This window comes from Phoca vitulina, unplaced genomic scaffold (assembly GCF_004348235.1).
Source record: "Phoca vitulina isolate PV1807 unplaced genomic scaffold, GSC_HSeal_1.0 scaffold3, whole genome shotgun sequence".
In the NCBI taxonomy this organism is placed as follows: domain Eukaryota; kingdom Metazoa; phylum Chordata; class Mammalia; order Carnivora; family Phocidae; genus Phoca; species Phoca vitulina.
In genome coordinates this window covers 16864659-16880894 of record NW_022589706.1, presented here as the reverse complement: position 1 = coordinate 16880894, position 16236 = coordinate 16864659, and the positions used below count along the sequence as shown (strand labels likewise).

At 38.0% G+C, this 16236-nt stretch overlaps 1 protein-coding gene across 3 annotated transcripts in view; it reads right to left on the bottom strand.

Annotated features, from left to right (window-relative positions):
• Positions 1-467: 467 nt before the first annotated feature.
• The window catches only part of STIM2 (stromal interaction molecule 2), a 145472-nt gene continuing 129703 nt past the window's right edge, over positions 468-16236 (bottom strand). Inside the window, exons 10-13 of one of the 3 annotated variants that reach the window (XM_032400142.1) lie at positions 16118-16218; positions 15656-15894; positions 9362-9635; positions 468-4748 (exon numbers count right to left, since the gene is read on the bottom strand). In XM_032400142.1, the coding sequence (XP_032256033.1) occupies positions 4271-4748; positions 9362-9635; positions 15656-15894; positions 16118-16218 (1092 nt within the window). In that variant the 3' untranslated portion in view covers positions 468-4270. The remainder of the gene's footprint in view (positions 4749-9361; positions 9636-15655; positions 15895-16117; positions 16219-16236) is intronic. The other 2 variants (XM_032400144.1, XM_032400143.1) reach the window with 2 other exon arrangements.

Here is a 16236-nt window from a genome sequence, read left to right as displayed (position 1 = left end):
AGAATCTGGCAGATGAGACTCTTTAACTCAGGCAAGGATCCTGGGCCTTGTCTCGCTCCCTTCATACTGGTAAGAAACCAAGATCTGGACTGAGGCCTCCCTGCCATGTCCTATCTGGGCCTACAACACACATTGCCAGAGACAGGTTCCTGTGAGGGCCACTGCAGAGACTTGCAGATAACCTCAGGGAAGCTCAATCATGGGACTGAGGTAGAATCCTGAAGGCTGGTGGGAAGCCAAGGGATTCAAGATAGGATCAGGCCCACCTGGATAAATCTGAAGGAGAGAGTCTTTTCAACAAAGACTACCTTGTTTTAGGGCTGGGATGTGCAGAAAGAAAGTCTTATCCGTACTATCAGGGCTTACATGAGATTGCTCAAATGCTGTGTTTCTGATAAACAACTTATCCCACAATACGCCCCCTTCCCAGCTATTACAAGGTGTTCTGCTGGACCTGCAGATTAGCACCATTAAATTGTCCTTGATTTAATACTTTTGAGCTACATAGAACTCCTCTCCCCATTAGCTCCCATCTCCCCAACATTTGGTTTATGGTTCTATGACTTATTAATCCTTATTACAAGGATTTTTTTGGAACTGTCTCGCCTATTAGATACTGAGGAGTTCCTTTAGGGGAGCTACTGGTCACATTAGTCTCTATACCTGCAGAGCTGATGATCGTGATGCTTGGTACATGACAGGCTATTAAATATTTGTTGAGTAAGATTCTAATATTGTCTCTTACCTGTAATTTTTTGAGAAAAACCATTCAAGACCTATAAACAGGAGATCAGTAAGACTAAAACTTATATGTAGGTTTTCTTCTGCTTGCTTTCAAAAAATAGACATGGAAAATACAAATATGATTTTTAAAAATCACTGTTTTAGTTGGTAATTGAACAATACAAGAATAGCTACATTTGAAAGACAAAAAACACTAGGACCCCAGGAACTTAATGGGCAAAAGACATGAACAGACAATTCACTAAAATGAAAAATACATAACATGAAAAAACTTTCCAACCATACGAGACATTATTTACCAATTAAATTAGCAAAGTTTTAACCAAATGGTAATTCGGAAGTGACAGTGTGAAACACTCCAGTATTGGGGGGTTATAAACATGGCTATATGAATAAGAAACCTTAAAAAGAGTTGTAGTCAAGGTATCTATGTAAAACTATGAGAGTGTACATATACATACATACATATAAATTATCTTTAGGCTTTCCTATATACTTCTCAAAATATATATTCTAAGGAATCAAAATGTTGAGTGGACTTTATGTGGTATATATGACTTAGAAGTTGACACTACACTTACCACTAGCTATGTGACCTTCAGCAAATTATTAATTTTCTGGGCTCAGTTTCCTCGTCAGTAAAATGACTATTAAAGAACAAACAAACAAAAAAAACCCCCCAAAAACAGTACCTACCTTACAAGGTGGGTGTAAAGATTATATGAGAGTATATATTCGAGTTTAGAACTGTGCCTAGTACAGAGTGCTCAATAAATGTTAAATCCTAGTATTTCACATATCAGAAATCAGAAACAGCCTAATGATTAATAATAAAAAATGATTAAAAAGATTATGGTAAATCCATACAATGGCATATTATAGTCACTAAAATGTTCATGAAGAGTTTTTAATAACGTTGGAGAAATGCCTATATTAAGAGAACAGCATGATGTAAAATTGAATATATATATATTCAAGTATGTAAAATATATATCAATATAGAGAAAATGATCTGGTAGAAAACGAACCAAAATATTAAAAATAATTATTGTGGGCACTAGAATTTAACCCGCTTGCTGTTGTTTTTCTTCTTTATACTTTTCTATCATGAATCGTTTTATACAATAAGGAGGGTATTACTTTTAAAATCAGAAAAACACCATAGTTTTGTAAGATTAGTAAGGTAACAAACGGGTAATTTAAAAAACTTGTATTTATGCCCACCTCTTCACATGGAAATGAAGTCATACAGAAATTAATTGTGGCTTTCTACAGCTCAATTGTTCTCTGTTGAATTTACAAATATAGAGCGCTGTACTAATGCCAAGTAAGTACTACAAGCAACAGAAAGCGGTAATAATCCCTTGGGTTGAATTTGTTTATACACAAGAACATGAAATTTAGCACAAACCATGCATTCCCTAAGACCGCCCGCACTGCAAGTAGTAGGCCGGCCTCGTGCACCCCAGCCCCCACGTGCCAGCGGCCAGTAATTCTGGCCGCCAAAATTCCCTTCTAACCCTCACCAGGCGGCAGGCCTTATGGGGGGGGGGGCGGGCTCGAGCCCTTCCTCCTCTCACCCCACTCCCTGCCCTAGTGGCTTTTATCTTTTCTACCTATCAAACTACAAAGTTTTCATCCCTTGTGCAATTTTCAAAGGGAAGAACTCCTGTCTGGTTTTAAGAAGGAGAAACAAGATAAAGGTATTTCCTTCACTCTGAAGAAAGTTTCCAGTACGCTTCTCAATGCTTCATGCCCATTACCCGTGCCCCCCTTCCCAAACAGCTTCAGTGCCATTGTTCCTCAACTCTTGACCTTTCAGATTAGCTTACCTTCTGGTTAGACCAAAACTCTATGTTTGTTTCAGCTAATCAATTTTTGCCTTTAAAGTACTCGTAATTATATAAATATCTGTGTATATAAATATCATTCAAGACCTTAAAAGTTTTTAACAAAGAGAATAAACCACCACAACTTTCGGAGACTTCAGGAAACTGTTCAAATTCTTGATAAAAGTATTTCTTAGGATCACATCTCACATAAACTTCCTATCAATCAGCATTTTCATCAAAGCAGAACTGGGTCGGACATTACGTGTTTTAGCCATACTGCTGAAAACCCGTTCTAGCTAATATGTATCCATTGTTCATCCAAATGTCCATCCACACTGCATTAACCAGATAGATCATTTATGACTAAATTTTTAGAAGCAGTTTAGGCGAAAACTGCCAGATGTTAATGTACTTTGCCGCTCTGTGACAGTCTTCACAGTAAAAGCTACCCTTAAATAACCTAGTGGTTTAACGACCCCCGAGCTTTACAAATTAATACAACACAATCTAAATGCACCATAAATTTATATTTGTTAATCTTGATATTAGAACATTTAAACATTTCAAACTACATAAAAATATGACAAACAATATAAAATGGAAAGAAATTTGTTGACAACTTCCAAAACATCACTATTTCTTATAGTGCAATTAAGCAACAAAACAGCTCACTTAGCTCTCCAGAAAACGTATAGTGTTTTTAGTGGAGTGTTATCAACAAAAGTCAACACAGTCCCACACAATAATGTCTCCAATTTATTATCTTTTCCACAGTACAAATTCTTCACAAACCATAACTTCTTTGCTGTTATTCAAAGTCTGTAAACAAGAGCCTGAATCCCCATGTCCCCGACCTCAGTTTAAGCTTGTGAATGTAAGTCCTTCAATCAAGTTTCAACTCTTCCACGTGCGTAAGGAATCAAGAGCCTTCTCTCCTTAAATTATTTATATTTTATCATACAGCCTGCAATGCAGTAAATCACAGTGAAAGCCCTGGGAAAAACAAAACAACATGATCTTTACAGCAGGACTTGAAACTTTATAATATTAAATGCATTTAAAGAAGCTTCCCATAATAAAAGCGTGGGTTTTCATTTCCAGAAATCAAGTCAATTAGAAACCCTAGGTTCTACTTAAAAACCCTTTTTGATCTAAAAGTGAAAACAGTCCCCTATCCATAGTCATTTTATAAACTCTATACAGTTTCACTTGCAGAGATTTTTTTTTTTTCCAGTCTGGAAAACGGTAGTGCAATTAGTTTTACTTTGTTTAAGTCATTTAGTCCAGGATGTAAATAGCTCTGTGGAAAGATAAGAAGATGGTGTGGTAAACAAGGAATTTTTGCAAGCCCATGCTGGCTTACTAGTCCATTAAAGCTTGTAAGTCCATAGTGGCTTTCAACAAAATGTTGTATATACATCACTAATAACAAAGCAGAAATAAATAGGCAGAAATGACTGTAAACTGTCTCATCTCTTAATGATTTTTCAGTAATAACTGGCTTGACGAAATGATTAGTCATTTAAATAAGCAGACAGTAGACAGCTGCCCTTGGGACATTCCACTACGGCGCCCAGTCTGGGAAGCCCCACTGGAGTTAACAGCCCTAAAATTAAAACAAAAAAGGGGGAGTGGAGGACAGGAGATAAAAGTTCAAAGATGCCACTTGAATAAATTCCATCATGTCAGCCAGTTCACTTAGATTTCTTCTTAAAAAGGCTTTTAATTTTTGATGGCTTTTTGCTTTTCTCTCCATTATGACACAGATCGTGCGGGATGCTGCTTATCCTGGCGACATGTGGGGCTTCCTGAACGGGTTTACTGTCGTTGCTGGTAGAGGAACAGGACGTGTGGCGGGGTTTAGGCACCGGGATGCCGCTAGAAAGCTGGTTCATGCTACAGGACTTCTCCAAGATGCCATTGTACACTTTGCTGGCAGGACTGAAGATCATACTCTTCGTTTCTGTCAGACCTACACAATCAGGAGAACCCCGAGAGATATCTGCAGTTATGGGTGAATCTCCTCGGGATGAATCCTCTAGAGAGAGCTCATCTCTTGATATTTTTCGAGGAGACAATGTTTGGTATATCTCAAGGCTTGAAGGAGGAGACTGCTTCCTTCCAATGGAAGAATTTAAGGAGTCACATTCGGAGGCCGTGTCTGGCACTTCCCTGGATGAGACAGAGACAAAGGTAAAATTTTAAATCAAAATTTTCTAACACTACCAGCAGACATGCTCACTAATTCTAACTAAAACAACTTCTGTTTTTTTAACCTATCAAAATGTAAAAGGGAGAAATACTAAAATTCTACACACATTCTGACAAAATTAGATTACTATTTTAAATAATATAACTTATCAAAACTCAATGTTTAATATTTAACATACACTATTAATAATGAAATCTTCCAACCTAAGAAACATAAATGTTACATCTTTTTTCAATTGTCAGAGAAATGAAAATGTTTAAAGTTTACAGATTTTTTTTTCATCTCAACTACTTTGTTTTGTTTCAATACTGAGTAGTTTTCTTTCTAAATCACATAGTTGACATTACATATTTTTAAAAGATGAGCTTTAGTCACTGTCTCTCCCTTTATTTTTTAGTTATTAAATTGATGAAATTTAGCTTCCTCAGGAAGGAAGAAAGGAATATATTAAGCTCAAATGTAAGTTCTCCCAAGTTCAGAAACAGGAGAAGGAAGCTGAGATACAATTGGGTGGGGGGGGGGGGGGGGGGGGGGATGGGAGGCAAAAATCAGTGATGTCACGCTATTTTTTTAAGAAGCAGACAGTCAAATTCTCACAGGTTTATTCCTTTGTGATTTCCCCTTTTCTCCACAAGAAAGAGAGAAGAGATAAGGATAAGAAAAATAAAGCTCACAACCTCAAGGCCCACGAACAGTAGATGCTATCAGCCATTCCTGCAAACTATCCCTCAAATCCAACCCTTGTCACCCCCCACTGCTACCGTCCCTCTTGCTGAACTACCGCGAAGTCACCTCAGTGATTGCAAGGGCTTCCTAACTGATCTCCCTGCTTCCCTTCTTGTTCCTCCCTCCAAGCTACTTCCCTACACAGATGCAATGGGGTTTTTAAAAACTTGGAGCACATCATTTCCTTGCTCAAAACTTTCCAATGCTTCCTCCCCTCATCAGGCTGAAATCCAAAGACCTTGCCGAAGTCCATGGAGCCCAGTCGGATTAGGGCCACGGCTGTGACTCCAGCCGCAGGCCCCACCACTTTCCGCATCATTACACCACGGCCCCCTCTTTGCCCTCTTTGCCCCCCAGCCCCACGCCAACCCTGTGACTCCCTCAGGGCTGTGCACTTACTCTTCCCTCTGCCTCCTACTGTCCTTCCCTCCATCTCTACAGGGCTTACTGCACCAGGTCATTCAGGTCACTGCTCAACTGCTCTCTCTCCAGAGACGCTTCCCTTAGCACTCTGTCCGTAACAGTATTCTCTTTCTTTTTACCTGACTTTAGTTAGTATCCCAGAACATCCCACTACCTAAAACAATATTTTATATTAACTTCTTATAGTCAGTTTCTCCAGAAGAAAACTTAATGAGGACAGGGAGTCTTACTAACTTCTGTATTCTCTGCACTGGAATAGTGAGTGGTAAGTTCACGGTGGGTATTTAATAAATATGTGATGAATGAATGAATGAGTGAATGAACGGGAAGCAGACGAAAGAAAAGAAAAAGAGAAAAGATCTTGGATAATGTCTCACTTATTTTTGTATGTACCACACGGGATACAAATATTGTTCCCTCTACAAAAGAAATGATGAAGAAATAAAAAGTAGAGTCAAGATAAAAAGTAACTGGCAGAAGAAATAAGGTGAGAGAAGGAAGAGAGCTGAAGACAGAAGAGAAAGGCAAGGACACATATGATCATAATCCACCAGCTAGAACGAGGCCAGAACCTTGTCTCACTTGTCTTGGCAGCTCAAGTTATTAGCAAGTGCACAGAATACAGCGAGGAACTAAGTTCATATTTATAGAATAAACGAACTGAATGATCTCTCACCTTGGATGACCTGTGGTTACTATCATTATTCATGTAGTCATATTACTTCTGATACGTATTTCATGTTAATACCTCATTTTAGATCTATACCTTACTCAACGTATTTAATCATTCCTATGTACTTCACTCACACACGTATGTGCAGATTGTTTCTATTACACTATAAGCTCTCAGAAGGTACAAAATCCCCTGGGCAAATAAAGACTTAAATGATTTCATATGATACAGTTACATGTGCTGCATCATTTCTAAGTGCTTTTACAATAATGATAACGGGGAGTGCTAACAGAGGACAAGAGGAAGTTCAGATAAGAAGAAATGACTCAGAAATCAGTCACTGGTAGGGACTTTTCTGTTAGCTTCTTTTTGGAGTGGATATCCATTAATTACACAGCATATATCACCATTCCCTGAAGCTGTTCAGCTTCCAGAGCCAGAAGCTGATTTAGTTAAAATTTTATAAATTTACTTTCTACTCTGCTATGTGGTTTGGCTGCTCAGTGTGTGAAATTCTAAGCTAGGTTAAAAATATTTCAAAAACTGGTCTCTAAAATCAAAATAATATGTGAAAAGAATACTGATCTAAGTCAGGAGAACTAGACCTTCCTGTCCTGGTCCTGCCATTAATCAGCCACACAACCTTGGGCAAATCATTTAAATTAACCAGGTCTCAATTACCCTGTCAAAGTAAGAGAATTTGATTAATCTCTAAAATTACTCCTCCTTCTAACATCCTAATTCCAAAACAAATAATCTGAAGTGTTGCTTCTTCCACAGAACTAGTCAGATTGGAGTGTAGGTATAGTATAATCTCCGACTCTTAAATAAATATCCCGTTTTTTTCCAGAACATATATTCTTTGGAATGTTAATTATGTGTACTATTTATGTTATTTTTCTATGTCTTTTTTTCTCACTGTGAGGTACAGGTGTATTCATGTCAGTTTAATGCCTATGTAACAAGACTCAACTCAAGGTAAGATTTAAATGAGCGTATAATGTACATAAGGCATAGAACATAAAAGATCAGTAAATAGTAAATATTATTACTATTGCTATTTTGTAAGGATTCTAGTGGTTCATCATGTAAGAGACTAAAGAGGAGGAAAAGTTTTCTGAATCTAAATTATCATATTTATGAGCTAGCTCTGAATTTCTCACACTCTTATTTGAAATGAAGACTAAACATTTCCACAAATGCAAAAATTCTATTGGACAGCAGAGCTCTTGAGTTTTCCTATTAACTTCCATAAGCCACACAAAATTAGTTCTGTCACTAAAGCTATCTTACAGACGACTATAGTTATATTGCAAAGGTTATACAAAAAAGCTCATCAGAAAGTGCTGCCCAAGCAAAGCGGCATCAAATTCTCCAACTGTAACGAGGACACAAACCCTGGACTATCTCCTCGGGGATATGCTCTAATGATTTTGGCTACTCGTAAAATCTACTTTCACTAGTAGATAAAACAATTATGTATGAAAATTATTTGATGATGATGCCAACTAAAGAATCACATGATAGAGAAGAGCCACAAAATTTCACTGAGAGCATCGAGCCCCCTCCCTTTGGTTTTGTTTCTCATGTGAGGACAGGAAGACTTCAAGGCTGCACAGCTACGACGTGTAAGCAAAGTCAAACCGGCGTTGGTTTTCCTGTCACTTGAAACCCCACTGCTCCTGAAGAGGAATGTGGTTCGGAAGGAGAGGTCCTTAGTTGCAATGGGTCTTATGGAGCATGGTGGTCCTCAAGCTGGACTAGAACATGCTGCTGCTATACCCACTTTATACAAATTCCTACATTTTCTTACATCTTTGGCATTTGATATTTCCTGTTTGCTAGTAAGTACTAGCACATAACAGAAAAAAAAAATCACTAAGTGGCAACAAATATTGTAAAAACTCGGTCATATTTAATGTTTCTTTGTGTATATTTAAGTTCATGCTTTTGTATTTTACATATAAAACTATTCATAAGACAAATTTGTGTCCTGAGACTTGAGTCAGTTGCGTGCAGTGGTCTCTAAACAGTTATATGTCAAAATATCTCCACTGTGGACAGGGTGGGCAGAATTCTAAGATGGTCCCTCAATTTCTAGCCTTGGTGTACACACATATATTCTCCCAGTTATTCCATCAAATACTAATAGAGATGCTGCTATGAAGGCAGTCTGCAGATGTATTTAGGGCCCCAAACTAGTCTATCTTAATATACAGAGATTATTATCCAAGTGAGCCTTTTAAGTTAGGTCCAGAGATTAGAGACGGGGCAAGTCAGAGATTCCAAGCAAAGACGGGACTTGACAGAAGGGACAGTTTCTGTTGTGGGCTTTGAAGATGGAGGCCCGTACAGCAAGGAATATCGTGCAGCCACTAGGAACGGGGAGAGGCCCCCGGCTGACAGCCGGTGTGGAAACCGCGACCTCAGTGCTATAACCACAGGAGCCGAATTCTCTCACAACCAAATGAGCCTTGAAGTGGCCCTCAAGCTCCAGAGAAGAACAAAGCCTGGCAAACACCTCAATGTTAGCCTTGTGAGACCCTGTGCAGAAAACCCGGCCATGCCACACCTGGACTTTGGCATAGAGAACTGAGAGCTAATGAAGGCATGTTGCTTGAAACCACGCAGTTTGTGGTAACTCGTTCTGCAGCAAGCGAAACGGAATCCAGCGTGTCGCTCCTCCCCACCCCACGCCCACCTCCCACCCAGCCAGCCCAGCATACACTGCAGCTGGTTCGCTGCCAATACCATTGCTTTTCAGCAGAGAAGTAAATGGCCTCTTCCTCCTCCTCGTTTCGATATAGGACAGGACAACTTGACACGGAGAGGATATCGGGGTCAGGGGAAGGCAAGGAGTGCTGCGGGTGCTGGGGGTGGTGGGGGTGCCGGGCGTGGGCCTGGTGCGGCGTGTGAGGAGGCAGCTGGGCACGCGGACACTGCGGCGAGGCGGGCACGATGCTTCGACGGGAGCGGCACAGGCTGCTGCTCCGGGCGAGCGGCCCCGCGGGCTTGGCCACGGTCCCTGGAACCAAGCAGAAACACACACACGTGCTCGTGAGACCAGTGCTGCTTCTAGGCACAGCGCAGGGACACACGTCAGGGACCTGCCGCTACGAACATGTCACCGTCCTCCATCCCCTGGACTGCTTCCCAGGAAAGTGAAGAAATACAGAATTAAAATGGAATAAAAATGAAAACAGGTCTAGAAAATAAACAGAAGAGAACATAAGCCCATGAGGCCCTAACATCACATTTGACATTACTAACCACAAAGCCTTGAAAATTTGCCCAAGATGATAAATCCTTACATTTAAAAACCAATATAGCATAGTTTTAAGGAATTGTAGCAAAACTTTTTGTGAATTTTGCCATTAAAAGAAGAAAACTATCGCTAAAAAAAAAATACGCTGAATTTTTCAACAGATGTCTCTTGAGACAATGTGACTTGTCTGAACTTGAAGTTTTATTTTTTTCATGTTTCAAGTTTCAATTTAAATTCTAGTTAGTTAACATATAGTGTAATATTGGTTTCAGGAGTAGAATTCAGTGATTCATCACTTACATACAACACCCAGTGCTCATCACAAGTGCGCTCCTTAATACCCATCACCCATCTAGCCCATCCCTCCCCCCCACCTCCCTCCATCAGCCCTCGGTTTGTTCTCTATCATTAAGGGTCTCTTCTGGTTTGCCTGCCTCTAAGAAATTTTAAATCAAGTCATTGAAATAGTGTCTCCCAGCTGGTTAGGCAACGATCAGACCAAAACCTGTTTCCTGAACACTGACTACTATGGAACTAACCAGAAGTCTTAGATCATCTTGTTTCTGCTACCAGTCTCAGTCTAGACCCATGCCGGTAGAAAACTTCGGCTGCCGCACCAGAACATCACGCTGGTGGCCTTCTCACACCCCAACACTCTGTAAACCCTCATTCCTACACCCTTCTATACAAATGTGTTCCTTCTGAAGCTCACACCATTAAGCCATGTGGGTCTACCATCTCTACTCCACTCATCACTTGCCAGTCATTCCCTTACCAATTGACCCAACCTATCATCAAACTTGAGCAATCTCATTTATAAATAAGACCTTCCAACATCTTAACCAATCGTGGTTTCCCCTCTTCTCAAGACATCTATGCCACCTCTCACTCTCCAACTTTGTCTTGCTGTCATTCAGCATTGCTCCATTTTTGATATTACAAATCAAGACAGAAAACTGAGATTCTGACCATGTTTCTACCTTTCTAGTTCACACATTCTGCTCCTTCCACTTGTCTGTCCTATTCTCCACCCAAGTTCAAGCACCTAACTCTACTGATTAGCCCTTCTGTTGCCTTTATATTCAACTTCTACTTCCCAACAGCATTTAAAAATCAATGCTGCAACAATAAACCTAAAAAACTGATAAACAACAGCAGCAACAAAAAACCCTCCTCTGTCTTCAGATTGTTTTTCAACCGACATAACCTCTCTTCCCTTTTATGAAGAATTTTGTCTGTTACTTTCTCCACTACTTCACCTTAACTCATTCATCAAAGAAAGTGTAAAGTGCTCACATACAATTTCGCTGCAACTGTTCTCAACAAAGTCACAATCTACTTCCTTGTTGCTAAATTCAACAGATAGCTCAATCCTTCCCTGACTTTGGCCAGCACCTGACATTGATTATTACTTCGTCCTTCCCTTGACTTCTCTAAGCACATTCACACACTGTGCTTTTATACAACAGAATAAAGAAAAATAATATAAGTGATCTCCTCAAACTAGGCAGGAAAGATTTGGTAAAACTTAATAGCCACTGATTTAAAAGAAAAATCATTCTTAGCAAAATAGGAATAAAATTAATTTCCTTAACTTAAAAGCAATCTACCAAAAACACAGAGCAAAAAATCAATAAATAAATAAAAATCACTTTTCACGACGAAATATTGGGAGATTTCTCTTTAAAGTCAGAAATGGCAACCATTATTGCCTGCAATCACCACTTTTACTCAACATTTTACTGAAGGTCTTAGACTGGAAAAAAAGGGGGGGAAGAAGGCATTAGGACTGAAAAGTAAAAAACAACTTATTATTATTGCACACACAAAAAAATCCAAAAGACTCCTGAGAGAATTCAGTATTTCTGTATGTGAGATCAGTTTAGCAAAGTCAACAGCAGTTCCCTTTACATCGGCAACAAGCAATTTGAAGTATAATTTTTTTAAGAGAGGTAATGTGTAACTACAAAAAAACCAAAAACAAAAACCTATGGGGTATCCAGAAATTAATCTTTTTTAAAAAGATGTGCAATAACAGTACAGAGAAAATTAAAAATTTTAAAGACATAAAAGCAGATCCTAATGAATGAAACTTACGAATAACAACTTTTCCCAAATATATCAATAAATTCAAAGAAATTCCAATAAAAGCTCAATGGAACGTCTCATGGAATTTCATAAGCTAATCCTAAAATTCATATTGGCCAAGAACAGCAATTCTGAATTTGAGTAATAAGGGAAGGTTTAGACCTATCAAACCTAAACACTTATTATAAAACTATAAAGAGCAACTAAAGCAGAATGGAACCAATGGAACAGAACAGAGAGCCTAGGCACACGTGTGCACCAACAGAGAGACGTAGGGTTACGAACCGGCAGGGACAGCGCAGGAGTGGGACTGGGCAGCTGTTTGTCCATACATCAGGAGGGACAGCACAGGAGTGGGACTGGGCAACTGTTTATCCATACATCAGGAGATACATTTAGATTCCTGTCTCACAGTATGAACGAAAATAACTTCCAGGTAGATTAAAAGACTAAGGGATTAAAGCAAATCTAAAACACTTTTAGGAGAGCAAACAACAATCTATCATCTTCTGAAAAAGACATAAAAAGCACAAATCAGTTTCATAAATTTGTCATTAGAAACATTTTTTAAAAGCCCAGATGATTAAAGAAGAAAGTAACACAGCAGAGTAAAAAAGAAAAGCCAAGGCCCGAAAAATATCTGCATCAAATAACCAGAAAATATTAAAACCAACTCGCCCAGATCAGTAAGGAATCTTGGGAGAGATTCCACAATAGGAATGAGCAACTCAGAGAGGAAGAAATCTGAATGACAAACACCAAAAAACGAACTGGAACATCTCAGTAGTCATCGAGGAAATAAAAATTTTAATCACGCTATGGTATCATATCACACCCATTCAAGTTACAAAACAAATAAATCAGATCATTCCAAGTACTGGTGAGGATACGGGCAGACAAGCACTCTTATAAACGGTGGGTATATAAATGAGCAACCTGGCAATGACTAGGAACAGCCCTCCCAAGGACTAAAAGTGATCTATTTCCTAGGTGTCTACTCAGAGAAACACTCAAAGTTATGCACAAAGAGATAAAGGTAAGGTAAGGATGCTCACTGCAGTATTGTCTGTAAAGGCAAGAAAGTACAAAGAGCCTATCTCAGTAGAAAAATGGATTAATAAACTGTGGTTTATGATTATAATGAGTAAATAGATACACTGTGGTTAACTCATATTAAACACAGTGAATTTAATGACGCTGTATATGAACATGGAAAATTTCTGTAACATACTTGTGAGCAAAAAGAGTTGCAAAACATTACCTAGAGTTTGATAACATTTATGTAAATTTTTAAATAACGATTATATCTATTGTTTATAGATATATCTGCAAGTAATAAAAGTACAACAGGCTTTAGAACGACATACAACTTCAGAAGAGTAAGAAGGGGAGGCCACGTGGTTTAGCTATATGTATAATAATTTATTTCAGAAAAAGGGATGAATAGATCAAAATGTTAAAATCTGTTTATCTTTGTAGTAGGTGAGCATTTAATTTTCAGTACTTTTAAGTACATATGAGGACTTTATAATAAGAAATTTTAAATAAATTGCTACCACATTCCCACTATGAACATTTAGCAGATACTACAAAAGTAACAGGAAAAAACTATCATCTCTTCTCCTACCCACAATGAGCTAAACTTTGATAATATTTTCCCTATCTTTTTCTTCACACATAATTAAACACAGATAATATTATTCCTTGTATAGTTTTACAATCTTTTACTTGGGTCTTAACATACCACAGGCATGTTTCCTTGCCACTATTTCACACTTACAAAATTTACACATACGCACGGTACAAATTTAAAACTTCTCAGAGGGTACATAATAAAGAGGACTTCATCCTACTCTAGACTTTAGTCTGGCTGCCAGGAGTTCCTCATTTATCAGCTCTAGAAATTATGCTTTCGTAGCGAAGCCGAGTGGAGTATCACGGCTGTGCCACTGGGTGGAGGTGGAGCTCTCAAAGTGTAATCTTTGGCAAGAGTTTTTTTCAAAGATAATAAATTTGGTCACAGAACTTCTAAATCATCATACTAAATTAAAATCAACTCATACTTTTTTCATATTTCAATTTTCTCTGTATATCACAATCACTAAAAACTTAAGATAATTCACATATATTTTGTCCCATCAAAAAGAACTTTAAAAAATGGAAAAGAAAAAGAACTAGTTAACTTAGGGAACATATCTTCATGCATACGGACACTGAAAAATTATGGATTCTAAGGAGGAACTATGACTTTAAAAAGCTATAGTTTTCAAACAAAATCATATATTTATGAATCAGTGTTGCATTTGGCAAGCTTAAGGGCATACATTTCAAATAAACATAAGCTGACAGTATTCAAAGAGCAGAGCTGGCCTAGATCTAGGTATAACTTTGCACCATAACTACCTTGCAGCATAGGACAAGTGAGATGAGCGAGGTTACACATTCCAGGATTCAATGCATTTATTATCTGTCCTGTCTTCTCTACTGTGTTAAGAGTTTAGTGCCACCCCAACTGACCTGCCTTATCTCTCTGCCATTAAACCAGAGAGTTACAACCACAGAAATAAACAAACGCATAGTCATTCACTATTTATTTGCAAATTTAGGGCTTTATTTCATAAAACTGTTCTAAAAATTAGAACCTTTTGTAAATCATAACATCAGGAAAAATGCAACAATTGGATAAAAAAATTCAAACTGGAAAATGTTTATATATCATGACTGATTTGTCTTAAAACTAAAATTTCTATCTAAGTTTTCAACCAATCAATTATTAAATTCTGCTTTCCATTCTTTGGAATCTTGTCCTATCTACAGTTTCAAAAAGGTCACAAAGATTGGGAACGCGAATCAGCCAGGCAATAACAAGGATGAAAAGTTTTTCAAATGATTTCTAACTTTGCAAGAAGTCCACATACTTATTAATAAATTCTAAAACCAGTTAACAAAATCTAAAATATTTAAATTTTACCTTCCTACCAAAACATATTCTTTACAATGTAAGACTTCAAGGAATTTTTATGTTTAATTTTTACATATTGTTTTTACATATTTTACATGTATGCTTATTTTATGTTTTATGTTTATAGCATAAACAGGGCAACATAAGAAAATTGTACATTCTAAAACTACCTTTGGGAGGAGCTCTACTTTCTAGCAACAACAAAAGGTTTTTCTAAACACAAGCACAGTTTAATTCTGTTTAGAAATAAACTGAGCCAGTGCTTCATGAGTTAAAACACAGCAGGATAAACTCTAAGGACAGAGAATTGGAAAAGCAAAACAAAAACCCCATGCCCATTGGGAATGGTAACTGAACTTCAAATAAATCACAGACTGGCTCAAAGTCACACAGTTGCTTAGTCAGTGGCACCAAGATCTTCCCCTAATTTTTAGTCTCTACTATAGATTAAGCTGCCATTTGAAAGGATATTTACCCTCAAAGCTCGGCACTTCGTTCATACAATATCTAGCATGTATGATGCGTTACTCTATGTGTATGTATACAGACACACACCTGATATATTCTTCTCACATAGTAAAGACAAATTACTAACCACAAAAGGAAAAAAGAGAATATAACGAATGAACAAAGTTTTTATCATAGGTTTCAAAGTCAATGATTCATAAAAGGCATGTAGAAAGTTACTTTAAAAACTGTACCAACTCTCTTTTTTGAACTCACCACTTACCAGGAAACTGTGACACTATTGGGGGTGTGTCTTCATCTAAATCATCAACTCCTCCAGCAATTGGATAGGGGGGAATGGAGACTCTGGGCATCACCACCCAGCTGTGATCAGAATACAGGGAAGAGGTCAAGCTGGGGAGTCCCGAGTTATGGGCTATCTGAAAGCCACAGATCTTCTCAATCTGTTGCCAGCGAAAAAGTCGTTCTCGTAAACAAGTTGTCAACTCAGAGAGCGCTTTCCTGGAAAAGCCAATGTAGGAATTACTTGTTGCATCAAAGAATCTTTAATATGGCACTAAAACAGGGCAGCTACGTGAACAGACCGTGGCAATTACCCATTCTTAAAATTAGTATAGGTTAGGTAATTACACATGCTTAAATGACAAATTAAGATATAAACTGCTTATAAATTACACATTTCAATACAATACAGATAAACTGATAGCTAAAATAACGTTCTTACTTTGCTTCCAGAATTTTGTGATCTACCTCATCTAGGGAGGAGCTATGCGCAACATGCAGAGTCCCAAAGACCGTGCTTCTTTTCTTTTTAATTTTCTCTGCCTAGAAACCCAAGGAGAG